This window comes from Molothrus aeneus, chromosome 5 (genome assembly GCF_037042795.1).
Source record: "Molothrus aeneus isolate 106 chromosome 5, BPBGC_Maene_1.0, whole genome shotgun sequence".
Classification (NCBI taxonomy): Eukaryota; Metazoa; Chordata; class Aves; order Passeriformes; family Icteridae; genus Molothrus; species Molothrus aeneus.
This window is the reverse complement of record NC_089650.1, coordinates 15463454-15491025: the sequence shown is the minus strand read 5'-3', so window position 1 is coordinate 15491025 and position 27572 is coordinate 15463454. Positions and strand designations below refer to the sequence as shown.

The 27572-nt window shown below is 44.2% G+C and overlaps 1 protein-coding gene across 1 annotated transcript in view; it reads left to right on the top strand.

Annotated features, from left to right (window-relative positions):
- Positions 1 to 6873: 6873 nt before the first annotated feature.
- ITPR2 (inositol 1,4,5-trisphosphate receptor type 2) overlaps positions 6874 to 27572 on the top strand; it is a 244615-nt gene continuing 223916 nt past the window's right edge. The window contains exon 1 of the mRNA XM_066549543.1: positions 6874 to 7054. Coding sequence (XP_066405640.1) covers positions 6963 to 7054 — 92 coding nt within the window. The 5' untranslated portion in view covers positions 6874 to 6962. The remainder of the gene's footprint in view (positions 7055 to 27572) is intronic.

The window sequence follows — 27572 nt, the reverse complement described above, 5'->3', positions numbered from 1 at the left end:
GCCATGCAGAAATTACAGATATTTTTTTCACTTCTTTAGTTAGTTGCTAGCAATTGCCACTTGATCCAGTTTGGAAATACAGCTGCATTTTTTTAGGCTTCTTACTAGAACTGTTGTTTTTCTTAGACTTTACTCTGGAAATTTTTGCAAAACATTCTCAATTTTGGAATTGAAAAAAAAAAGGCAACATTGAGTTCACGTGGAATATTGCTTGCATGGTTTAAAATATATTTATTTTAAATAACTGCTGTATATTGCTGATGCTATATCCACACTGTAGCCACTGCCATTGCCTCAGCCAGTATTAATGAGAGCACTCAAAACACAATTGCCTTTTAATTACAGTCACTGTCCTCTACAGGAGGCTTTTTTCCCCCTTTTATGGTGATGATTCACTTTTTCCCTCTGTGTTTCTAGGTTTCTGAAGTCTCAGGACAGCTGGCAAAAGAGAAAATTCAAACAAGGTAAGTGCCCCTTTCAGCGTTTGGTAGGGAAAGGCTTCGTTTTGAAGCAGCCAAGCAGCACAGGAGCCCCAGGAGACAGTGGCTGATTAACAAGCCCGTAGGGGCTGGCAGGGAGGGCTGCAAGGTTGGAAGCAAACCCGGTGTAGCCGCTGGCACTTTCTCCCTGCAGGAATAGTGAGTTCATTTTTGTGCGCTTCCTGATGCTTGCTCTGCGGCTGGGAGCTGATAGAAGGCAACGCTTCAACTTCCTGAACCCTCTAAATAAAGCATCCTTTCTCTAGCAGTTGGTTTGCTTGGTTGGGTTGGTTTTTTTTACCCCCAGAGAAAGGCACATTGTGCTTTCTGCTTTGGTTGGATTTTCGTGTTTGGCTCTTTGAATGGACAACTTTGGTGGTGGAACAGTTGGAAACTGATTCCAGAGAGACTCGAGTGTATGGCAAGGGGAAATATCTTCACTGGAATGGCTTGGAGCAGCTCTCAGGAGTTTATTTACATAGCTGCTGTGTCGTGCCACAGCTACAAGGGTGGCCAAGCTTCCTCTTTAATCTAAACTCTTTTTGCTTAAGGTATTAATTCACAAATAGCTTCAGTTATCTTTATTTCTAGGTTTGTTTCTTTCAAGAGATTACTACGGCAAGGCAGTGATTATTTAAATACTTGAATTAATAGGTATATTAGCTCTTGCATTTTAGATGTAGCAAAGAGCAAGTGAGACAGTCCCTGTCTGTTCATTCACACCACAATGTGACCCAGTGTGCCTGGACAGTGAGGAAGCAAAGCTCACACCCATTTCCTAGTGAAACCCCCCAAGAGGTTGTCTGTAAGAGGTGTTCATTTTCTGATGTTAAGAAAAATGTGTTTCCCTCCAAGGGAAAGTCTTTTACAAGACAAGGTGTTAGGTAGGAATTGAGCTGGAATTTCCTGTTCCTACCTAAGCCAGGTTGAATGAAGTAGGTAAACCAGCACTGAATGCTCCATATTCTGGTTTTCTCATTATTCTCAACCAAGTAATGACGCTTATTTCGCATGATTCACTGCTTTATTACGTTACTAAATCATATTTATCTCTGCCAGGCCTCTTTTTCCTGGGGTGTTCTGTTGGTGTAATTTTTTTTTAACCAAATGTTTGATATTTTGTATGGCTCCAACACCAACATATTGTTTGAAACAACATCAGAAAGAGTTAACTCCTACAAGGAGAAAAAAGGGAAAATGAGTCCCCACAGCTGGCTATCTCTCAAGAAATCAGCTCCTGCTCTGACGTTTGCTACAGGCAAAGTAAAACAAAGCTCTACCAGCAGTAAATCAATTCCTGTGTGCGGGTACTGTCAAAATGAGCTGCTCTGGAGCTCTCTGATCCAACCCATGGGCCAAGTCACGCTGATTTTATACGTCCCGGTGTTTTGAAATGCCACTGTGCTCAGGGAAGAGCTTGGCTGGCTCAAATATGAATATCCACAAGGTCAAGGGTGTCTTCAGCTGCTGTGGGAAACTTCATTGGGTGCCTTGAAAAACCAGGCTTTCCTCAAGTAAGCTGTTAATTGTGCATTGCTTGAAATAAGTTTATTAAATATAATCCAGCTACAGATGGGCTTTAAAATCAGAATTGGATTTTAAATATCAAAATGTCTGGAATGGTTTGGAATGGTTTCTTCTCTCTTTTTTTTTTTTTTTTCCTTTTGTCTATTAAAAAGATAAGAAACAAAACCAGAGCTTTTGAGTCCAAACTTTCATATAGCTTCATGCTAAAGCTCTGGAGTGCCTGCCTGGATTTTGGCCTGCTCCCATCTACATCTATTGTATAAAAACAGTTAAAGGCATTCTTCTCTTCCCCCTTTTCCCCTGCAGCTGGAAGGCACTATCCTCTGCCCTCGAGAAAACAAACATCAATGCTGCCTGTTGTGTAAGCCTCTGGTTGGTTCAGTTTGCTTCTCTGGAGTGGCCCATATATCTGTAACTTCATCCAACAGGGAGGCTGTGTAGGTGCGAGATTAAAACCTTTCCAATCAAACAATTTTCAAATGCACAAAAAGCTCAGCTTCTGTCAGGAGCCTCCCCTGTTTAGACAAGGTGAGCAGGAAATTCAGACATCTTCCTAAGATGTGAGGAGTGAAAAAGGAGCAGGAATAGGATGACATTGGCCTATTTAACTCAGTGAGTTTTTGGAGTCTGAGGACTCTCTAATATTGTGTATTTTCACACCTAAGGTGGATGCTCAGTGCTGCAATGAGGTGTTTGTGTTGAACTCTCTGTGGATAAACTGCTTCTCCCCTGTGCCTCAGCACTGGAATGAACATCAAAGTCTAGCACCTAGACATCAAGGTGAAATTTCCCTGCATTAAAATATAGTCAAATACTTCTATAAAGAGACTTAATGTCAGAGTACCGCTGCAGGAATTGCTTGAATATTTTCTTCTAAAAAAATAAGTAATAGACCAGAAATGAGAGTTGAGAGAGGAAGACTTCCTCAGTTTTACAATGTACAGAGGAACATGTGCACAGGGCAGTCTGTCAGCACCAGCTGATGATTCCTGCATCTGGGTCCTGTTTCACAGCAAAAACTGTATTCCCAGATTTGGAACAAAAGACTACCAGAGATAATTGATGGAAAACATATCCTAGTTATTGACTAAGCAGCCTCACCTTCACTCTGCAGCTAATTACAAGGTTAAAAATGTAGTAAAAAGATCCATATTTATCCAAATAACCCATTTGGTGTATTTCTGCTCTAGATAAATGAAGCAGTATTCCATTATAATCTCTGGCCTTGTTTTATCTTTTTCTATGTAGGCTTGTTATGACAAATTCTCTTTCATTTTAATTAAATTTTTCCAGATACCATCTTCATAAAACTAGCACTCAGAGAGGCATAATCATTATTTTTAATAGAAGAGAGTTAATACTTGTTAAAAATGCTAGAAAGTTGTCACTAATGTTTCCTGTCTCCAAGGAGAAGAAGAGCAAGGGTTCCTCAGATCTGCTTTTCCAGGCTGATCTTTCTACCTGTTTAAGACCTGGTCTCCAAAAGTGGATAAGTGCTGGCTTATTTTGAGCATACAAATCACCTGAGATTATCAGAGTGTTTCAATGGCACAGGTTTAAAATGAAGCCTAAATACTTGACTGCCTTCAGGATGTGACTTTTTCTGCAAAACTGCTGATTTCATAGGACTCATTTTTAGTTAACAGCTTTCTCTGCTAGGATTGAGATTTCTAGTTCATTCCATGTTTATCACTGGAGAGCTACGAGGTGGCAACTGCATTCAGCTGCTGGCACCATCCAGCCTGAGCCAAGATGGACAAGCCTAGGAGAATGCAGCCTGTGCCTTGATTTCCTTGGGGGTGGGGGGAAAGACGCAAAGAGGACTGCAAGTGTAGGACTCCTATCAGTTTCCAGCTTTGCCATGGCAAGCATATGCCAAATATTTTCTAAAGTGACCCAAATTAACCTTCTTGTAGTGGCAAAACCTGTGGGCCCCTTTCTCCCCATGCAGGCAGAGCTGTCAAGGACACAGCAGTCCTGCCTCGCTGCTGACAACCCACAGGCACGTCTCAGGTGCCAAAGGACATTTCAAACAGCCCCAATAACCTGTGTTTAGGCAACAGAGCTGTCCTCTCCTGACAGAAGGGTCCCAAATGGGGCTTTGCTCCCAGGCACACCAAGGACACACAATCCTGCTGCTTGGCCAAGTTCTGAAGTTCATTCTCAGGAATACTCCCACTGATCTAAGGCATGCCAGGATTTCATTTACTGCTGGGAAATGTGAAACCGCTCTGGCTAAAGTGTCTTAATTAGGCCATTAGAGCCTGGTATAAAATGGCTGAGATAAACAGGGTCAGGAGGGCAAAGGATATTGTCAGTGCATTGTAAAGCCTTTGCTGCTCAGCTCAAGCTGTCCAGAAGCACATTTCCATGAAATAAAACCCGGAGCCCTCTGTGTGGTGGCTCCTGGAGGGCCCTGGGTCAATGCTTTTCACCTAGTCAGCACGTGGGCAGGGAGCCAGAGCTTCTCTGCCCTCTGGTGCCTTGTACTGCTTGGACTTTCAGTTTCTAATTCTGCTGTGTTTTAACTTAGTCCAGTCCTGAGGTTTGCTGCGTGTTTGGGGATGTTTGAAGGGCCTCATCTTTGGTTTCTCTGTCCAAGGGCTGGATCCTGAATGAGGGCTCTGGCACCTGTCCTCTTCATATGGCTTTTCCAGGAAGGATTTAACAATTGTGGTGACTCCAGGAGACTGAGCTGGAAGAATCTGGGGAAGTGTCAGATCTAGGGCCTACATTTGTGTGTACACAGAATCCCAGGATGGATTGGGCCAGAAGGAACATCAAAGCCCACCTAGTGCCACCCCCTGCCATGGGCAGGGACACCTTCCACTATCCAGGGTTGCTCAGAGCCACATCCAATGTGGGCTGGGATGCTTCCAGGGATGGAGCTGCCACAGCTTCTCTGGGCAACCTGTGCCAGGGCCTCACCACCCTCACAGGGAAGAAATTATTCCTAATATCAATCTAAACCAATCCCTTTTCAGTTTAAAGCCATTCTCCCTTCCCCTATCTCTCCATGCCCTTGTAAAAAGTCGCTCTCCAGCTTTATTGTAAGCCCCCTTCAGGTACTGGAAGGTGCTATGAGTTTTTTTCGGAGCCTTCTTTTCCACAGGCTGAACAAATCCCACTCTCTTAGCCTGTCTCCATAGGAGGGGTCTTTGCTAGCATTTTTGTACCCCAGTGGGTACAAAAGAAAGGGGCAAATACAATATATTCACCATAAAAGGGCAAAAAGGGACCTCTAGAATGGCATAACATACATCTAGATGCTAAGACCCTTTTTTTTAAATTTGGAAATTCATCATTTCTGATCTCAACAATTTATGCTCAGAAGTGCAATGAGGTTGGAAGTTGTAGATTTGAGATACTAAATCTAATTGTGAAATCATCAGCTTGTTACTCATTACTAGCAGTCTGCACACTCCTGTGACTAGATTAATATTCTTATAATTTAAGAGTTAGTACTTGATCAGGCCCTTTTTAATTCCAAACAGTATTTTTTTAAACTGCAGTGGTTAACAAATACTATTACTGAATTTGCTTGAAATTTGGAGAGCTGTCTCAGGTGAATTACACCTGAAAAATCATAAAAAGTATATAGTTTGATTCTTAGAACCATTAGTGAAAATCACGTCTGCTTAAAAAATGCACAGTATTTTTAAGAATAAGGTTCTCCTGCTGGGGTTAGCCTTACGTTGGAACTGAACACTCCCATCCCATACTGAATGCATGGTTTGATGGGCTGGTCCTTGGTTTTGGGCAGTGAACTGAAGCAGAGTGGCTTTGTGCAGCCCGCCTAAGCCCCTCTGGCCACCAAGGCATGGCCTGAAGCCTCTCTGGACACCGTGCCCTTTTCTAGCTGGGCATGCTGGGGGAGCCTTGGCAGGGCCCGGGCTCTCCTCCAGGGGCCCAGCAATGGCACCAGAGGAACGGGCAGGGACTGAGCCCAGGAGGTTCCCCCTGGGCAGGAGGCAGAACTTCTGTCTTGGGCAGTGACTGAGCACTGAACAGACTGTCCAGAGAGGGTGTGGAGTCTCCTCACTGGGGATATTCCAGATCTCTCTGGACACAATCCTGTGCCCTGTGCTGGATGGCCGTGCTGGAGCACGGAGATGGCACCAGCTGACTGACCCACTGTGGCCCCTTCAGCCTGACCCATCCTGTGATTCTGCGAATTCCTGCACAGCACTGCAGCACGCTCTGCTTCTCATTAAAAACAATAACCACAGGAGCTGTGGTTCCTGAAGTTTGCAAGCCACCAAACAGAGGGTGACACTTTTGGCGACCACACCAAGCAAACTCTCTCGGCTGTGGGGAAGGGTCGCCGTCCCCTCACGCCCCCTGGTTTGGGCTCCCTCAGCCGCTGCCCCCGCGGGTTCCAGCCTCGGGGAGCCGCCCGCGGGGAATCACTGACCGGGGGGCTCGGCAGCCTCTCTCCGGGCCGGCGGGGATGCCGGGGCCGCCTGCCCGCAGGCTCCGTCTCCTGCCCGCAGGCTCGGTCCCCAGCGGAGGCCCGGTTCCCTGCCCGCAGGCTCAGTCCCCCGCCGGGGCTCGGTCCCCAGCGGAAGCCCGGTCCCCTGCCCGGAGCTCGGTCCCCAGCGGAGATACGGTCCCCCGCCGAGGCTCGGTCCCCGGCCCGCAGGCCCGGTCCCCTGCCGTGGCTCGGTCCCCCTCCGAGGCTCGGTCTCCTGCCCGGGGCGGGGCAGGGGCGGGCGGGGGCGGAGGCGCGGGGGGCGGGCGGGGGCCGGGCCGTGCCGAGCCGCGCACCGCGCTCCTGTCAGCCCTCTCGGCACCTCCGGGCCGCGCTCAGGCCCCCGTCCGCCCGCCTCAGCCCGCGGCTTCCCCAAGGATCGCTGCCATTTGCTTTGATTTTATTTTAATTTTGTTTTAATTTTTTAAAATTTTTTTTCACCTCGAAGGGGAGGAGCGCGGAACCCAGCTGGAAAATGAACCAGAATGTCTGAGAAAATGTCCAGCTTTCTGTACATCGGGGACATCGTGTCCCTGTACGCGGAGGGCTCCGTCAATGGGTTCATCAGCACGCTGGGGTGAGTGGGGCCGGGCGCGGAGCCGTGCGCGCTGCGCGGAGCCGGCCCGCGGGCAGCGGCGGCACAGGAAGGGGCGGCAGCGCTGCTCGGCGGCGCGGGGAAAGTAGGAAGTGATGGGGAGCGGCAGGGGACGAGAGAAGTTCCCGAGCGGGGCCCGGGCGGCCGCGGTGCCGGCGGCGGTGCCGGGATCCCCGCTCGGCTCCTGCCGGGGCTGCGCCCCCGCGGCGGCCCCGAGCGCAGCACCAGAGCCCGCTCTGTGCCCTGCCCAAACGCCTTCCTACGGTCCTTATCTATAGCCGACCTTTTAATTAATTAATTAAGTTTAATTGCCCGTCCCAGAATTTTTGACAAATACGTGAAAGGCAAATCCTTTGCTTTCTTGCTCTTCGTCCTAATGGGCTCGTTAAATGTGTATCCCTTTACTTCAGGTTTGTGTCCAGCACAATCTGGTTGTTAGTGATGAGATATTTATAATCAGATGCTTAACTTCATTGGGATGCTTTTCCCGTGAGCTCTTTCTCTTTGCGAGGTGAAAAGATGTATTTTACTTCACTGAACTGCTGCTTGTTTCAGATTTTTATTAACAGTGACCGCTGCAAATCACCCTTTTGGAATCCAGGAGGGAAAGTCTCAGCGCAGAATGACAAATACACTGATACATTTCTTTATGTTGATACATTTTTTAAAACCATCCTGTAGTTCGGTTGCAGTGACCTGTCCGGAGGGCGCGGTGGTTCCCTCTGATGTTTGTAGGAGAGCTGCGGGAGCTTCAGTGACTTTATGGCATGTCCTGAAACCTTTACCGCTGGAAACAGCTCCTGTGCTGCATGGCTGTGAGTGATGCGATCGGCAAGGCAGGTCAAACTCTAGTAAATATCTGCTTAAACATTAGTGGTACCCTCGGAGTAGCAGTGAAACTTGCTAGGGCAAGTCAGTGTGTGCCTGAGTGTCGCTCCCGTGTTTGTGTTAGGCTGCCTGTGTTCTGGGATCCCTGCGATGGGGGGACTTGTTGGTGTGAAAGTGCGAGCAACAAATGTCTAGATTAACTTGGTGTCCTGCTGTTACTGGAAAAGAGCTGGTGTTCAAGGTCTTTTATATTTTTGATACCTTATTATTGCATCCAATCCTTGCTGGATCTCTTTTGATCTGTTGACAAGTGTTTTTCCACGGTGTGTTCCTCTATTTGTTAATTTGGCGCCTCGTCTCTCTGTGACTCCCCATGTTGTCTCACATCTTTTGTTTTGCTGACTCTTACAACTTTAAATTCCGTCTGAAAAATTTTGCTTTCTGCAGATGTTAATTGCTGGATATTGTTTCTTATTCTTGTTCTCCCCAGCACTTCCTTTTTGCTGGCACGGTCTGTTGCTGGTTGGTGGTGTTGTTGTGTCTCATCGCCGGGTTCTGTTATCCGGAGGAAGCTGTGTGTGCTGTGCTTTTGCTTTTCATTGTGTTCCTCCTTTCTGAGAACACCTGCTCATGGCATGGATGTTCCTGCTGTGATTGGTGCTTGGACAACTGTCACTTGAATACGTGTTGGCATTGCCCTGACACAGTATTCAGACTGCTGATCCTCCTTTGATCCCTCGGAGTTAAGGCAGGACATTCACTCCCAGTTTTATAGAGGAGAAGCCGAGATACAGGCTTGCCTAGGGCACATGGGAGCTCTTTACTAGAAGAAACAAGTGAGCTCAAGCCAACATGTTCTATCCAGGCTCTCTTTTAGTCAGGAAACCCAGCTCAAAAAAACTACCTGGGATGAGACAGGAGTTCAAGAATGCTGATGTACCTCTGTTGGCTTTTCAGCACAGCCCTTTTGTGCCCTGCTCCCTGGCACGGTAAAGGCAGCTGCAGAACCAGGAGGCTGGAGTGGAGCAGCTCTGGGAAGCTTGAAGTCACCAGTGGAAAACTCCCATGGCTACTCAATGGGAATGCTGACCCCTCTGCTGGTGGTACAAGAGCTTGGACTGAAATTTGAAATTACGATGCCAATTATCTGCGCCAGCTATTGTACTTGCTGCCTTTGGACTGGCTGCAGCAACACAGGAGGCAGAAAAACCTCTTATGTTCAGGGAAAAAGCTTGGCCAGCTGCATTTCTGGTGTGCAACCATTGCTGAACTCCTGCACCTTCTGCATTCCTGCAGGTTCTCTGCAAATCTCTGGAAAGAGGAGGCCTCACCTTCCAAAGGTGCCTCCAGTTGGTGAGGACAAAGTGGGGTAGGACTGGGAATGATTGCTTGCTTCATTTGACTGATGGCAGTCCTTGTTTGATTACTCTTGCTCGGGTTGCTCAGGGTGCTGTTCTGAAAGGTTAACTTGCCAAGCACCGCTCTTACACTACTGAGCCCACTGGGGAGTCTCGTGCTGTTTCATCAACTTGAAATCCAGCTCAGGGCTAGTGACTGTTCAGCAGAGAGAAAGTCCTGTTTATTTTAAGCTATCAAAGGCTAATTGTTTCTTAAATGAAGCATGAGTAAGGCCATTCTATAAATAAGGTAAAAAAGGCACAACACCTCTCCAAGCAGAGCAGGTCTGTCACATCGGTGGACATCACTCCTTGAAGGGTTGATCCAGCTCAGCACATGAGTTTTGAGGGAGATTTCAAAGCATAGGCTGTTTCTTGAAATTTGGAGTATTTTTTCCTCACTTGCCAGTGCAGAAATTTTCATGTGCTCAGTGTCCAGATTGTGTGTTGGGCCAGGTTGATATCTGCTGTAACCTGAGTGTGGAAATCGTGCTCTGGTGTAGTTCAGGAGATATAAACCATCTCTTTATAGGAAACAAAGAATCTGTGGCCCTGTGTCCAGGTGAGCATGCTGAGAGGTGCTAGGTGAGGGCAGGACTGCCTTTCCACACCTCCCTCTACAAAGAGGGTTGAGATTTGCTGGAACTGCATTCTGTCAGTGGGTCCCAAAGGCTTGGAACACTTCTTGGAGCTGGAAAAAGCCTTTGTCCTTGCCCTCCTTGTCTCTGAGTGGTTTCAGTGCTATAAACAGCTGTTGGATGTGAGCATAAAGCTCTGCTTTGAGCTTTGATCCCTCTTAGTCAAAAGAGGAAACTGAACCTCTCTTGTGCATCTGGGGCTAGTGCTGTAGAGTGGGATGGGAGTGGGGAAGTTGGGCACTGCTGCTCCAATTCTTGCTCCTCAGTCTATATTTTAAAAGACAGCAGTTTTGCTCAGTTTTGGAAGAAGAGGTTTAACCATTTGTCTCTAGGAGAATGTTCCAGGCTGTGGATCCCAAAGGTGAGGGGCACCTCTGGATCATAGTAAAGGAGAGGGTTTCAGGCCTCAGCATTCCCTCTTTGCAACTGCTACCCTTTGGATTCTTGAGGTACTGAGAGCCCAAGAAATTCCCTGCTCTTTTTTTCTGCTTGTCTTTGGGCTTCCTCTGGGTTTGGATGCTGCTTTGAGGATGCTGCTTTGAGGTGCTGATGATGTGTAGTCTGGCTTTTCCAACCTCAAGGCTCTCTGAGTTTCCTCGCTTGCCCTCCTTCCTTTTAAAAAATAAGAAAGCTTTTGGTAGCTGAGAGTTGAGGAAATGTTTGGGGAAAGCAATTTGCATCCATTGGTAGCATTTTGTCATTGCAAGATAGGTTTGATACTGGATTATTGAACTGTGCTAATTCTGTAGGGCTTTCCCTTTTTTCTTTAGCTTTTAGTGTGTTCTGGCTTGTGCCCTGTTGGAGGCCTTATGTCCCACAGGAGATGTGTGGCAGGGCCAGGCAATGAATCCAGTGATGTCACATTTCCCTAGGCCGGTGTTGAGACCACCTTTCCCAATATTTTGGCTGTGAGTGCTCTCAAATGATGCATGGTGGCAATTAAAACTGCATTAATCACCTATCAGTACAATGAGGGGAAAAAAATATTCTTTACTGGAGAGGTGGAAAAAAAAAAAGTAAGTAATGACAATGTAGGAAAGTTTGACGATGGGCCTGTTAGTCACCATGGGGAGCTGCATTCCTGTCTCACCTCCATAAATGTGCAGTCAGAGATCTCCTGGAACATAATTAATGGAGCATGCAGCAGGACCTGCCTGCTCTGTGATAGATGGCCCTGGATGACGAGGAGTGCTGAGACTTACTTCTAAAAAGCAGCAAAAATTGTGTTGCAAAATATTTTGGACTCATTTCCTTGCATGTAATGTTGATTTTTCTTGAACAACTTCTCTTAATTTGTGGGAGTGCTTGTTGGAACTTTCTTACTTAAAACATCCCAGATTTATTCAGGTTTCTTCACTGGCTTTTTGTGAATTTGGGCTTCACAGAGGGGTTGAGTCAATAATACTCTCTGAAGAGAGAAGATTAAGTAGAAAGTGCTTAAGAAGCAGCATAAATCAAAATGTTGCAAGTATAGCAAAGGCTGAAATATGTCATCTTGGTGGCTTCAGGAATGGTGCTAAGACAAAAGATGTAGTGACTGATGATGCTCCAAGACACACCCATGTAGAGTTTTCATCAGTGCACTCATTTTTTTCAACCTTTCTCTCCTGCTGTCTGTATGTATAAGCTATGGTTAAGGAACAGAGTATCCATCCTTTAATTAATAGCAAACTTTTCTTTCATGTGCCAGCTGGAAAAAGGTAATTAGTCAGGAAAGAATAAAAAGCCTGAAGAAAGTGAGAGTGGCATAACTAGAATTAATCATCATTTGATTCTAACACATAGAGAATCAAATAATACCTAAAAGAGAGATGGGAGTATGAATTTCAGCTTTTCTGTGGGAAAAAGTACTTGTATGTTTTGTTTCCTAGGTACTTTATCCTCTAGACTGATAGAACCAATGAAATTTGACACTTTTGATTGTGTGATTCTGATTTTTTTTTAAATACTGTGTAGGATTGGCATTTTCAGGAATATGTTCTCTTGGTTGTCTTCCTAATGCAGCAGCCCTGGTGTGAATTCTGCAGCTGCTTTGAATATATGGTGATGTACACTTTTCAGCTGCACAGTGTATTTCTTTTCTGTGATAACTAATAAGCCATGCATTATTAACTACTTTCATTGATCTTACAATAAATGCCATGTAAGTGGAGATGTAGGCATATAAATACACCTCTGCATCTCACATACCTTGCTATTCAATCCATATATCAAAGCTCATATCCTCTGTAATTATCCACTCTCACCAGCAATTAGGCACTGCTCCAGCTTTTCTAACAACCTTATTTTGATGCTTGTTTCAAATACTGTAACAGCAGTGCCATCTTTGAATAAACAATGAGACAAAGCTTTCCACAAAGCAGCCTCAGGGGAATGCAGCAGGCCATGAGCCCCAGGGGAAGTTGGTTTGTTTCAGAAGTTTTACTTGTTCACAGAGCACAGCCTCCGTGTGAGGGAACATAACATTAGACTTAATTACAGCAGTATGATTTATGAGGCTGCATGCTTAAATGTAATATCCTTGGTTCAAAGGGCTCATTCTCAAAAAGGGTTGGAGAGAAAATGGGGATTAGGGAAAGAACTGATTGATTGGTGTGGAAGTGAGTTTACCTGCTGTGTGGTGGTAACTGGAAATAAGAGAGGACTTGGATTTGAATTGAGACATGTGATATAACTTCTGTAGTTCTCAGCTGGGCTGTGGGTGATGTGGGGAGTAGTCAGGAAAGAGAGGGGAGATTGTTTCACCTGAGTGACCTGAAGTCTTTTCTACCTTGCTTTTACATAATGAGGGGATTAAACTGGACCACCTGTGCGTGGTTCTTGGTGTCACTAGAAACCACAGTTACCCTGTATTTTTAAAAGTATTGCAGAGGAAGAAGTCAGTCAATCTCTGACTTCCCCAGCCTGGAAGATTGTTTCCCAAGGGGCACACAGACCTTGGCTCAGCCGGGTGTTTCACAGCACAGTGAGGTCTTTGGAGCCCTCCCCTGCCAGTGCTGCTCGGCTGGAGCCTGAGCCTGTTTGTTGGGCAGCAGCTCAAAGCCGTGTCCTCTGCACCTGAAAGTCTGGTTTCTGCTTGCTTTGGAAGGTCTGATACTTCTTGTACCAGAAAAGGGATGTGGGTGAAGCTCCATCACTTTGATACACTTGGTATCAAAATGGAGAAAAGAAAATGAAAAGTATTCAAGGTTTACTTTTTACCTTGTCTGTGCTGTGTTTTGTCACTTGATCAGAGATGCATATTTTAGTTCTGTTAAGGACATGATCCCCCTTATGACTGATTCCTGTAAACCTTCAAATCCTACAAATTTGTTAAATTTCTAAATCTGATTCCATCTAATTACTTGAACCAGCAGTTCCACCACTGCGTAGATGTGTAGGCACTTCCTGACACAGGTCCTGGTTTCAGCTGTTCATGGTGCTAAACCTTGATGTTTGGGATCCAGGGTAGATGCCTGGAGCTGAATGTTTTGCTGGAGAAAGTTTCAAGTAAAATGGCCTTTCTGAGAACAGGATTAACCAAAAAACCCCAAACCACCACCAAACCTAACAAAAAAAGCATGTTATCCCCATTTTTCAAAAAAACCCAAGAGTCTTGCAGATGTGTGTCAAGAGTCCTCCTGAGGGCAGGGCTCTCTCCAGCACCACTTCTCCAGCATGGAGGGCTTGTCTTTCTCTGCCCCTGTGGAGTTTTGCCCAGGTTTAGCAGGTATAAGTTGAGGAAGGATTTTACCCTAAGACTTCGTGGGCTGTTGTGATACCTGCCTCTTGCTGGGGGGCAGCAGTTTTACCTGGCAGGAGCAGCTTCTCTCTGCTGACACTGGTCACCAAGAGCCCTCACCCTCACCTTCATCTGTGTGGGAGGTGAATCCCAACTCCCAGGATTTCCAGATTCCTTTCCTGGGAGACCACAGGAGAGCTTCAGTTGTCCAGCTGCTTTGTGTTCCCTGTCTCTGGAGAAGTAAAAATAATTTCTGGTTTTAGTGCCTCAGTTCACTTCAAATAAGAAACAAACTGAGAAATTACATTCTTGAAAGGTAAGGTTTTGGAAACAGAGTTAAACAAGAAAACCACAGGGTTAAAATGTACTTATTCATGTCTGATATTAAGTACTGCTTGAGGTTTTGAGGGGCTGTTTTGGCTGTGGTAGCCAAAAGGTTGTGTCAGGAATGGTCTTGTTGCTGTTGTTGCTGGTTTTGTGACTCTGTGCCTCAGTCTCTACCTACTTCTTATCCTCATCCTTTGTATGTTTTGATTGCTGTTGAGTAGAAATAAAGTGTTTTCCAAAGTATGTGATTTAAAAACAATTCTTATTCATTGCTTAGTAACAAAGGAAAGAGGACCCTGAAGAGTGGGCTATAGGCTGCAGAAAAGAATGTGAGGAAAACAGCTTCCCCTGTCCTTCCAGTGCTCCCTTGCTGGATGATGAAAAGGAGGAAAAGAGGTGTGTTGATGAATTCAGGATGAGAAAGTGTTAGAAGGGAAGTGGGGCTGAAGAGGAGCAGGAGCTGCAGTTACCAAGAGCAGCAGGGGCTGAGAGAAAATAGCTCTGAGAAGCTACTGAGAGAGAAAATAGCTCTGAAAAGCTACTGACAAACTGTTCTTTTCCAAGGGAAGAAGTCAGCTTGCCTTTGCCACTGTTTACTTTGCTATTTCAAATGTTTGACGCCTGTGCTAAGGCTGGTGAGGTTTCAAATACTTGAATATTTGTTTGTTTTTTGTTCTGAAGGTTTTTGACTTTGTCCAGGAAAATGAGTGTTTTATATCACCTTCTCCAAGAGAATGTCTGAGGTAAAATGCAAGTTCCTCAGAAATAAATTGCAGGTTTAAGATTGCCTGTGATAGTTTTTGTAACAACAAAAGTTAGAGATAGCAAATTGTGGTACTTGGTAATCTTCTTATATAATAAAGTTTGGAAAATTAATTTGAAATGTCCCTCTAGGTCATTGCTGATGCATGAAGGTACTGGGTTGAAATTTATATGAAATTCTTGGCAGGAGGAGGCTGGAAGAGCATATCCAAATGTAGTGGTTATCACTGTGGGTCCCTTCCAACTCAGCTTGCTCTGTGGTTCTGTGATTTGACACCAAGTTAAGCTTCCTCCAGCTCTTTTCTGTATGATATTAAAACAGTAGTCAAGTTTTTGTTCTTTGACCTCTGACAGATAAAAATCAATGTCATTTAAAAGGAATATCAACAAACAAACCCTGAAAAGAGGCTCTTTATATGCAACTCAAAATACGGAAACTTCTTGTGATTCAATGCTTGGGCTTCTTATCTTGATTTTCTCTTGGAGGCTTGTTTGAATTTCAAACAGCTTTTTTATTCCCTGCACTTGACACATGAAAGTTAATCAGTGCTGCAGGGGCAGTTGAAAGCACACAGAATTAGGGAAACAACTGCTTAAACTCTTAGTGAGCCCCAGATTTTTTATACCTGCTTCCTGCAGTTAAAAGACAGGAATCCAGTTCTTAAGAGTAGATTTTGGGTAGTTGTGTCACGTTGAGCATTGTGATGTGGAAAATTTAACTTGGCAGCTTTAGAGGGCAGCAAAGTTGGATGTGAACAGTATAATTTTGTCCTGAATCTCGCAATACCTGACTTGATTTGTAAAATCCCAGCTCCTACAGCTCTCTTATTTGTGGATATCTTCAGCTTCTCCCTCATGTGCTTTGCTAAAATATTAGCAGTCACCTTTTCAGTCTGGCATATATTTGCTAAAATATTAGCAGTCACCTTTTCAGTCTGGCATATATTTTTTTAATGTTCAGAAACTATAAATAAAGAGAGGAAGCAAAATCAATGTATTAGGAAAGATTGGATATCACTTTTGAAAACACTGAGAGCAGATCTTTGTTCTGTTGTGAATGCTGAAAAATGTTCAAATGCATCACTAAGCAAGTTCCATTCTTCTGATCAAAGAATAAAAGTTTAAAGCCTTCCTAGAAAGTTGGGGTTTTTAAAAAATCCTTCATTAATAAGAAGAAAAGGAAAACAAACCAACAAACTGTTGGACTGAAAAAAGTTAACTGCCTGTTAATGTTTTCTTGGATGTTTTGGACAATTTTTTTTAGATTATCAGTTTTTGCTAAGGTGGTCTCAGTTTCAGCAGAATGCATTGTCCTTGCTTTGCTGCCTGGCACTGGTGAGGGTGCCAATCCATAAACTCCTGCTCCAAATCTGACAGGGCTCAGTGAGCTTGGCTCTTTACAAAGAGCAGAAAAGTCAGGGCTTAGTGGAGAGTTTTGTTGAATTTCAGTGGAGTAAAATGAGGTTTTCCATCAGGCTTGCTGATATAAAAATCAGGCAGGGCAACATCTACACTGCTTCCCAGGTTGGAGACAGAACTTAATAAGTCAAACTTTACTGTCAAACAGGTTTCCTAAGTCCTGGACTGATGTATAAGTATTTTGGATTTTAATGTTGCTGTGAGAACTGTAAAGCTGATGACTTCACTAAATACAGGAAGTCCAAGTTCAAATGAGATTTTCAGGTATCTCTGCAGATATCCTTGTGTACCATTATTGCATGTTATTTGTAAAGAAGAACCTTGCCTTTAAATCATAAAAATACAAAATAACATACAGAAAAATTAATTATTTTTTTTATTTTGGTGGTGAGGAGGTAACAACTTATGTCTGACGGGCTGGCCAAGTTGATTAAAGGGATGGAGCACCTCCCTTGTGAGGAAAGGCTTAGAGAACTGGGATTGTTCAGCCTGAAGGGAGCCCACAGGAAAGATGGAGAGAGACTCTTGACAAGGGTCTGGAGTGACAGGACGAGGGGGAATGGCTTCACACTGACAGAGAGCAGGTTTAGATTGGATTTGAGGAAGAAATTGTTCCCTGTGGGGGTGCTGAGGCCCTGGCACAGGGTGCCCAGAGAAGCTGTGGCTGCCCCTGGATCCCTGGAAGTGTCCAAGGCCAGGCTGGATGGGGCTCTGAGCAACCTGGGATAGTGGAAGGTGTCCCTGCCCATGGTAGGAGGATGGAATGAGATGATTTTTAAGGACCCTTCCAGTCTTGGCCATTCTGTGATATTATATATTATTTTTCTCAAAAAAAAGTAACTCACAAAAATCCTTGCAAAGCTTCATGACATTATTTCGTGTATAAGTGATTTAAGATGTAGGTCCTACACCTGCAAATTTGTGGACTTAAACTGAAAAGATGTCATGAGACAATTTTTTAAAAGAACCTGTTGAATAGGATACAAATTCATATTTTTTACTTCCCTGGCTTGATTGTCATGAGTATTAAAAGGTAAATTAGGATCAAGAAACCCCCTCAGAGGCTGTTCAGAGAGGGCACTGCTGTGGCCCCTGGGCAGCTGCAGGGTCTGGCTTGGAGGTTTGCTCAGGTTGTGTTAGCAGTGGCTTCTCTTGCAGAAACAAAACAAGGTCAGGACCCGGCAGGCAATTAAGTCTTGTCTGTATTAACTTTTGTAGTTGAACAGGTTTTTCTGTCACTGAAGGTAAGGACCAATGAATGTCCCACACCCCCTCCCCCTGTAATATCTGGGATACAGTAAAACCATGGAATGTAAAGTTTGGTTCTAACAGCTCATTTGAGGCCATGCTGTGCACGGGGCTGGCGGAGTCAAACTCTGGGTTTCATCTGATCCATTTCCTTTCTGTGCTGGATTAAACTGTCCCTGTGATTAGGCTGCTTCTAATGGAAATGTTTTCCCTGAGCACAGCTGGAAGTGGGACAGTGCTGGTTTGAGTTTTCAAGCATGCATCTAAAGTATGTTTGAAGGGAAACAATGGATTCAGGGATGGGACACGAGCAGAGGAGCCACTTGTGCAAGGTTGTTGACAAATTGTGGAAAGACTCCCAAGTTCTGGGCCAATGGTCTTTTATAAGCATTGATCTGGGGAGCTGTTCAATGCATAAATTCTTTTATATTGGTTTATCTCACAGTAACTGGGCTTATGCCAGTAGTGACAAAGCTAGTTAGTTCATTAAGGCTCCCATGTGTCAAAAGGTGTGTTGTTTTATTTTAAGTTCTGTGTCTAAAGATGCAGAATTTATCACTTTGAGAAAACTGTGTGCTGAAGAGAGTCTTACACTTGCTGGCAATTATTGTTATGCTCATCCATTGGGGGGGAACCTTGTTGACTGATAAGTATAATTAATGCTCTTCATTTGTAATGGAGGTGAGGGAGAGAATCCTTTATGCAACCTGATAAGTGGGGCAATAGAAGTCACCACCCAAAGCACTTACACTTGGTAAAGCTGCATAAAAACTGGGCTGTGTTATCCAAGAAACTTCTTAGAAAGAAATTCAGCATCATCAGGACAAGGGTACAGGCCTGAATGAGTATGGAGAACACAAGAGAAAAACATCAGTCATAGACAAGAAAATCTGCTGACCCAAAAGAAATAAAATGTGTGTGCCACTGAGCACTCTTCTCTCTGAAAACTGCTATCAAAGAAACTCTTGCTGTTTGATATGTCCTAGGTTCAGGAAAACAGGAATTCACAAGTTCTCGGACTCACTGGACTCAATGATCTTAGAGGTATTTTCCAACCTAAATGATTCTATGATTATATAAAACTATTTCCAAATAACTGATAAAAAAAAAACCAACCTGACATCATCTCAAACTTTTCTTTATGGCAGAAACAGCCCTTAAGTCTCCAGAACTGACACAATTGCTTCTGACTAACAATAACGTGGTATCATGGGATGGATCCAACTTCCAAAGTGTAAATTTGTGACTGGTATTCGTGTGGATCCATGTGCAAGAAGCAATCACAGAAAAGAAAAGAGACCAGAAAGAATTGATATTATTTCTAATACAAGAACTGGAAGCCTTGGGGGTAGAATTAAACCAATAATAAAAATGCCATCTGGAAAAAGAGCTGGGTACATCAGTAGGAGTCAAAGCAGAGAGGTTTCCTAGTGACACTTTGAGTGATGATTTGCAGATGAAAGTGAAACATTTTATAGGGCAACAATTAAAAACTGTTCAGGCAAGTTAGGGAAATGAATGTCAAATGAAGCCACTCTCAAACAGCAGGGTGGGGTCACTGAGTTGGTAATTTGCTGAGTTGGTAATTTGCTGTGGTTCTGATTTATTTTTCCACAAAATATAGGTGAGGGAAGCTTTGGATTGCTTTGTGTTTGAGCCTCAGCAGAGACGTGACTTTGGGAATGACCTCGCAGATCAGTTACTCAGCTGTGAAAGCGCAGGTGTGAGAAGGGAAAGGGCAGCTTAGAAGGTGACAGAGTACGACAGAAATTTTTGGCCACTTTGGGGGGAACTCCTCTTGATGCTTAAAATTTCAGATGTTTTCATTTTAATTTATCTGAGGAAGAAGTACATGATCAGTACTGTGCTGAGGCATCTTGAGAGCAGCTGGCACATCTTGCTGAAGGAATTAATAGGAATTAAATGTACTTTCATGGGTGCCCACAGATTTGGCAGCAACAGGGTCACCTTGATGCCTCACCCAAATTAACTCTTTGCAGATATTGCCTTTGGCAGAAGATCAAGGAACTATTTCAAGGAACGACTGCTGAAAAAGGCATTGCTTTTTCTTTCCTTCTCATATTTTGCAAAACCTTCTGAATAAAGTGCAAAACCAGCAGAATCACACACCTGATGAATGTATTGCTCCTGGAACAGATTGCAGATCAGCCAAAAGCTTTCACAGACCATTTGGGCTCTTACGATCATCTGAAAGCGTAGCATCCCCTCCAAGTGGCATGATCAAGGTCTTCTGAACTCATCAGGCAAATTTGGAATTTAGAAATGAGGTAGTACACAGGTGGTTATATTCATTCAGAAATTGTATCGTGGCTTTGAAACTGGGAGTGCTGGCAGAGTCATGGCTGATTTGCAAAATGTATGATTTGGTGGCACGTAAGCAGGAAGTGGGGAATGGTGCAGGAAATGTGACGTTGGCAAGACAGATAAAAGAGAGAGAGCACAGCTCAACAGTGTCTTATGGGGGCATCACTGGAGTGTGTGGCTGAGGAGCTGAGGGATTTTTTCTGCCAGAGAACTGGTAGTTATGGCTGTCCACTGAGACAGTTGTGATTTATTTCACAAAATCACCCAGTGCTTGTGAAGTCAGGCACCAAAGGGCTCTGCAAATAGGAGAAACTTGGCTGAATGACTTGTAGATATAGAAACAAGGGTAAACCATCTATGGATCAAAGGAGAATTTGGAATTCCAAGTATTTTGCTAAGTCTTTGAGACAGCAGGCTTTCAGAAAAGACACCCTATCTCAATGTGCCCACAGGCTCATGGGTGTGGGTAGAAAGGATCATTATGGACTTCTACCTTCAACTCTCTCATTTTATCGATTCAAGGAAATGAGAGCACTGTGTACCACTGCTTTTGAGGAATTTAAAGCAGGAGTGGATGTGAATATGAATTATACTCTAGAAGCTATTTTATTTCAATATAAAGCAAATTCCTACATCATTAGGAACTTTTAGGGTGATGTGGACTGTGTAGAAGATCAAACACTAGGCTGGAAAAGCTTGTTCCAGCCTGTTCGGTAACATGAACATCTCTTGGATGGAATTTTACAGGAGAGCTTATGAAGTCCAGGGATTGACTGGATGTAAATGAGACATAATGAAATCAAGGAGAATTCAGTCCCCATTGCCCTTTGTGTCTCCTTTTCCTATGTAGTTGAAATAAGTGTTAAAATAGTCAACCCTTGTAGTGACAAGTGCATAGACTAAGAAGACCAAGTTCATGTCCAGATCAAGAATAAAGATCTCCAACAAGCTGAGGTGAATGCATTTTTTTCAGTAGCTGCTTAGCTGCTTTTTATCAGTTATCTCAGTTTAGCAGAGGTCATAGAAGAACTAAAGGAATTTTATCCCTTTAGCCTGAAAGGACTGAAAATATTGTGTCAGCTCTTCTTTTCAATCACTTCAGTCCTCTGAGGATAATGAAGATATTGCATTCACAGGCTTGTCTGAGTGATGAAATGTCTTCAAGTATCTTCAAATGCTGCCAGAGTGGTCTCTACACCTTGGTTGTGGGTATCTGTCTGTGGATGATGTTACTCATTGAAGGAACTTCAGAATTACGGTTTTGGCTGCGTTTTGGTTGTTTTTATGTACTAGTAGCTTGAGGGATCAAATCTGAGTACTTGTTTTCTAAGGATTGTTGAAGGCACTTATTATTTGTGTTAAAAAACTGGTGCAGGTCTTTTCTCCCTGACTTTTGCAGCCAAAAGAAATATGGATCTGTTTTGTAGGGTGGACCTTAAATACCTTCTGTAAGTTCTCAGTCCTTCTCCATATAAAATGGGAATTGTTGTGAATGCAATGAGGTGTGGGTTATTTAATCTAGTTGAAGAGAAGAGGGAGGAGGATTTTCCTGTGCATTGTGAATATTGGTAGCTCTTTCCATGTGGTTTGGTCCTAGTCTGGGGATGGGGGATTTTCCCTTTGGAGGCTGCTCTTCCCAGTTTAAACTGGCACCTAGGTGTCCAGATGAAATTCTGTGTGTCTGGATTTCTGATTCATATCAGCCCTAATGTGGCAGCAGCTGCTTTCAAATGGGTCTTGCTTAGAGGTGATTACAGGGAGCGCTGTGAAGTCTCATTTTACTTCCTCCACCTTGGCTACAGTGTGCTAAGAGGAGGGGAAGTTGGATATTTGTGCCATCCCTTGAAGATACAGAACTGAGCCCTTGCTGGTCAGCTGTTTTCTGGGCACTTTGTTGCCAGAGTAAGTCAGCAGAATATCTGATTTAAATGCCATTGAAAGTCTGCTCCACAGCTATGACAGGATCTCTTCAAAGTTAGTTGGCAGGAACTTAGCAGAACTTTGGTGAGGTAAGTGCTGTGATACTTTTTTCTAATTTCAGGATGACAAGCTTTTCTGTTGTGTAAACACAAAGCTTTAAACACAAACAAATAGTTATTTTTGGTGCTCTTTTCCTATGACAAAAATTAAACTTAAAAGGTAAAAATAAATAAAAACATGTTCTAAAACATTTTCAGATTAAAGGTTAGAAAAAAGAAAGAACAAAGGCTCAAGCTCATTTCCAACTTACATAATTGCTGACACAAAGCTGCAGTCCAGCCAGATGAACAGCACATTGTGAGGTACAGGAATAATTTGTAGTCCTTTTAAATAACCAGAGTAGCAAGCAGCATATATATATGGAATAAAGTGGAATAAAGCCTTGTCTCTGTTTCAGTTTTTCTAGGAAATATGACAATATTTAAGTGTAACCAATATCTGTTTCTATCTTAATGGATCACAAGAGAGCAGTTAACTTCTGATGTCTTATTTAGGAAGAATTTATATGTGAGTGAACTGTGGTGTCAGAGATGATTGTGTCTTTTGCCTTGGTGAATAGTTTTTCAAACCACCAAGGCTGTGGATGTACACTTGCTCTGCAAGCTGTTTTTTATCAGTGGTTTCACATTACTGCTCCCCATCAAAACAGTTTATGTGAGTGTTCTCAGCCCTCTCTAAGCAATATGAGCTCATATACTTAAGCAATTTAGTAGATGATTTGTGCTAACGGGGTTGACTGTTGCTTAGAGATCCTCAGGCTCTGAAAGGTTGTAATGTGAAATGAATGACCCAGATTAATCTTTACTTTTGCCCTTGTCTGCATTTGGGTCAATTTAGTTCTGTTATTGAATGTTGTGATCTGTGGGTCTTGTAACTCAGAGGAGTGTCAGGCTGTGGGCACACAGTTTGTGGTAATTGGGAGTGGGGTTGTGGAGCCTCATCCCCAATGGCTACAGCTGTGCAGGACAGGGGAACAGCATTGAAGGTAATGAGCCATGGAGTGTCCAGGTGTGCTGACCGGTCACAAAAGGGAACAGAGGCACACAGCTGCAATGCATGAACGTGAGGGCTGTGAAAGGTTGGGCTAAAGAGCAAGAAGGGTGGCTGCTTGCAGCCTTCTGAAGTGACATGGTGTTACTCTGTATGGGTTGAAGCCTTCTGAAATTGTGTGATAACACTCTGTGTATCGTGGCTGTCTCAACTGTGACTTGTGCTGCAACATCAGCTATGCTGTTTTATTTCCATCTGTCAAATCAGAAAATAGTGGAGAATTCTGCTCCAGAGAGGTGCTTGGGACAAGGCTGGGATTTCTAGTCAGGGAAGAAGCTTGGGAAAAGCATGTCTGTTTTAGCAGGAGGCCAGACCTTCTTCCACTTAGGCTGAAGCGTCTCAGTGTCCTCTTAAACGGAAGTGTTAATCAAAATATAGCAGACTAATTGTTTATGTGAGTGGATGAGATTATCCCAGACAATGTGGTGCTGTTTGACTTGGAGAAGGAACTGTGTAACTGTATGCAAAGCTGCACCACACTGATAGACGATTGGCTTTTTGATTAGGTCATAAAATCTGGGGAGGTGATAAAAATGGAGCTGATTTGGGTGGGGTGCTCTGCTATCTTTTCAGATCAGCTTATAGCTGTGGAGTATTATTGACTTTGCACGAGTGAATAGGGACTAGTAGCTGAGGCAGTGGGCAGGTTTTTAATCTTAATGTGCCAGGCAGCAGGTTAAGCTCTTGTGATAATGTGTCCGAGAGCTTTGGGGAGTGATAAGGAAAAGGTTAGAATAGTTTCACTGTGCTAAATATTATTGTACCATGTTAGATTAGAACTCTTTAAATGGGGGTTGTTTGTACCAATTAGTTTAACTTGAAAGTAGATATGAGCTTTGGTGTGCTTGTTTTTGTGTCCAGGTTCCCTTTGCAGAGAGAGTGTGCAGTAGTGGTTGCTCCTACAAAATCTCTATGGGAACAGAGGTGTAATGAAAATAAACCTCAGGATCTCAGGCTTGCCTGTAATTGCATTTACGACCTTGCACTGACACAAAGAGATGGAATACACAAAACACCCTGAAAACCACAATGCCTTCTTCCTGAGCAGAGCTGCTGAAATGTATCCCATTTACTTTGCTCTGGCCAGAGAGAGCTGACATCTCTAAAAAGGGAATCAGGTGGCTTTCAGTTGCATTTCTGCATGGTCCCCACCATCCTGGTTGAGAGCTGGTCATGCAGGAGTAAGGAAGAGTGGCTACTTAATCCATCACCCATCACATTCTGACCTTGCTCCAGTTCCTTGTGGGAGCTGCATGGTTCTCTTCAAACCAGGTAATTTATTTTCTCCTGTCATCCCTCATACTGTTTCTGTCCCCCTCACTTGTGCCTTGGAGCCCTGTGCCATCTCATTGCCAGCCCTTCCCACACCCCCCTGTTGCTTGAGGGCACCAAGAACTCCTTGCAAGACAAGCTAGAGCCCCGTATGCTCAGCCAGGGCTCTGCTCTGCGTGCAGAGGAGCTGATCCCAAGGCTGTCCCTCTGTCCCTCTGCCATGCCTCCTGCCCAGCCCGCCAAGCAGCTGCTCGCCCAGTGCTCTGACAGGTCCTGCCGGTGAGTGGAGAAGGGGAAATGTTATTTTTTCCCATGTATACAATGAAAGGAAGCGCTGTAATAAGTGGAATGAGGTAAAAAGGCTTTCCCGGCACATTACCTTCTAACACTTCTTCATCCTGTTTCTCTGCTCCAGGTCCCACTCTGCTGTGGGGAGCAGGACTGAATTCCTCACAGCTGGCTCCTGCCTGCCCCCAAGGCCTGGCTTCCTCAGGCAGGGAAAGCCCTGCTTTGTCCTGTCAAGGGGATGAAGGATGTCTCTCCCTTGGAGCTGGGTAGAGGAGGGTCTCTTGCACCTCAGTGCACTGGAGCTGGTGTAGGGAAGTGCTATTTCATTGCTAATATAGCAAAAGGAATAACAAAGTCTCCAGAAATTATGTAAAAGACAAGAGGGGTGGGTGGGAGGGTGGAGAGAGGAAACACTTGGAGATGTCTGCAGTGCTTCCTGTTTGCTTCTGAAAATTATGAGTCAGATCCCCCAGAAACAAAAGAGAGGGGTTTGAAAAATGGTGAGATTTAAAAAAAGTAATCATGAATGCATCTGTTCTCTTGGTCTTCTAGTTTTTGAGCTCACAGAGCTGGAGGCCATTTTTCACATTTTTCAGGGCAGTGGTGACAGCAAGGAACACACATTCTTTTCCAGTGAAAGTAGAGGGATTTTTAATATCTCTCAATGCAGCATCAAGAAGGAGACCAATAGAAATGATACCAAAGATCGTATGGTTTGGAATAAAATTTGTGATAGCATCACAGTTCTTCTAGAGTTGATTGCTTTGGCTTGAAGAGGTGTAACCCGGCTTTGGCTTGGTTAGATGTAACCCTGGAGCTGGTTTGCCTTTGCTTTCTGAGGTATATACTTTGGCACAGAAGGGAGAAGGTGCATTGTGTGTGCCCAGATTGTGTTTGATACTGATCCAGAGGGAAGAACCATGCTCCTTTTTCCCAGGTCAAACACAGTCTGTATCTTTAAAACCCATGGATTCTGTGGGATTTGTAGCATGAGTGCTGATAAGTGTATGTGTGTACAGCAGGATTGCACTTAAAAAGGAAAAATGAAGTGGATATCATTGTTCCACTTATCACCAAGTGCAGGCTTTTCTAGAAAACCTGATTTCTTTGTTTCGCTGCCAGTTAATTCCCAGTAAATATATGTAAGTGATAAAAGACTCCAGTTTTCCCAGTAGAAAGTGATTATATGCAGGTGTTTTTCCTCCACTAAGGTGTAAGGATAAGCTGTGTGAGGAGACCTGGAAGCATTTCCTTCAGCTGAAAAGAATGCTGCTGAACTGGAGGGCCTGAAGGTAGAAGGCCAAACTCATTTCTTTGTGACAGAGCTTGTTGTTAAGACACACCTTAGAAGGTGATCTGACTGACAGGTGACAGCACAGCCAGAGTCAGAGCTCCTTGGCGCTCAGCAGAGTCATTACTGAGAGCTCAGGTGGACCAAAAAAAAAAAAAAAATCTGTATTAATAAATAAACACCTGCTCTTGTGTGTTCTGGGTGCTGGATGCAATAGCCTGTACTGCTGTAAGTGTTTTCTGGACTGATTTTTGCCACTTATGCTGTCCCCAGACCCTGTGCAGGGATGGGCCTGGAGGGGTCCTGGAATTGCTCAGCCACCCTGGTTAGAATGCTGAGCTCTGCTGAGCAGATGTGGGGCTTTCTGTGCCTCAGAGCCTGGGAGTCCTTGGGCATGTGAGATTGGCTGTTGTGAGTGTAGCCTCCTGGTGGGAGATTCCAGCCTGCCTGGTGGTTGGTTTGAGAAAGGTCTGAAACAGTTTTGAGATGTGAACCTGCTTTTTATGTCATTTTCTTGCTTTAAAATGATGGTTATGAAAAGTTCCGACAAGTAGAACAGGCTCACACCTGTCCCCTTGCACAGAGGTGACTGTTTTGGCGCACTGCTTGTGGCTGCTGTTTCGTGACTCTCCTACTTCCCAGCTCCTTCCACCGTGGCTGGAGCATTCCCAAGCATTTCCTCTCCAGGGTTCTGCTCTGTGCTGTACGTGGGACTCGCTCAAGCGAGTGTGTACAGGTCGGGGTAGGTGTGGCAAAGGGCTCCAGAGCAGCTCCCAGCAACTGGGAAAGCAGCTCTGAGACAATCTGGAACAGCTCCCAAAATGATCTCTCCCTGTAGGAAACTGGCTCTTCTCAGGTTTAAAACAAGTAAATAAAGTCACTGTGATTTCTCAGCTGTTGTTTTTTTTTTTTTTTTTTTTGGAAGGTTTTTTTTAATTTGCTGCTGAAGAAAGAGAAGAGCAAAGAAAATGCAAAAATACCTGGGCAAGCTGCAAAAATTTGTAAACATTTATTGTTGCAAAGTGAAAATAAAAATCATACCATCCTTTGTTGAGAGAGTTGGAGCACATGTTGATATGGAGGTATTTCCTGTGCACAATTCTCATTGCCACCGGTGAGAGCTGGACACATCACAGGGTGAGCAGACCTTGTTCAGGGAATTCCTGCCAGCCAAAGTCATTGTCCCCAAGGGCAGAAGTAAAGGCTGAAACCAGCAGCAGGATTTTGGGAGCTGGATTGCGTGCTGGCTACAAGCTTGGTGGTGGTTATGCTGTTCAGCCTGAGAGCTTTTTTCTGAGGGCAAAACCAGGCAGCACTGTAATTCCAGAGCAAGGGGGTGGTCAGGAAAGGTTCCTGTTCCCATTGTAAAGCCCAGATTTGCACCCAGTGCCAGGATATGGCACATGTCATGGAAAGGGGCTGTGGCTGGGGGAGCTCAGGATGTGTTGTATGAGTGTGCTTGGACGGTTTCTGTGACTGCTGAAGGAAGGTGCACTAAAGGAGGGGTATAAAAAGCACTGGGCCAGGCACTGAGTTGCTGCAGAAAAGGGTTGTCTGACTAGTTTCAGTGGAAGTATATGTGTTCACACTAGCCTGGGACTTGTCCCCATTGCTCATCTCTGAAATGAGGTGAGCCCTTTCTTTGTTTGGTACCCTAACATATAAAAGTGTTTGTAACATGGAGGGTTTTGTTATCTGTATTGTCTGAAAAATTGGGGTTTTTTAATTAAGCAAAAAATAAGGCATGTAAAATTTGCCTCTCCTGTGTAAAATAAGCACTGCAGAATGTGTAAAATGTCAGCACTTTGGTTGAGCAATGTTTTCCACTCACATTTTTACATAGTGTGACATGGGTTGGTCTGCTGGATTATTGTTGTTTGTGTTACAAAATGGAGAAAGAACTTGGATCGTTTTCCAGGATTTACATTCCAACCTGTGTTTGCTGGATTGATAG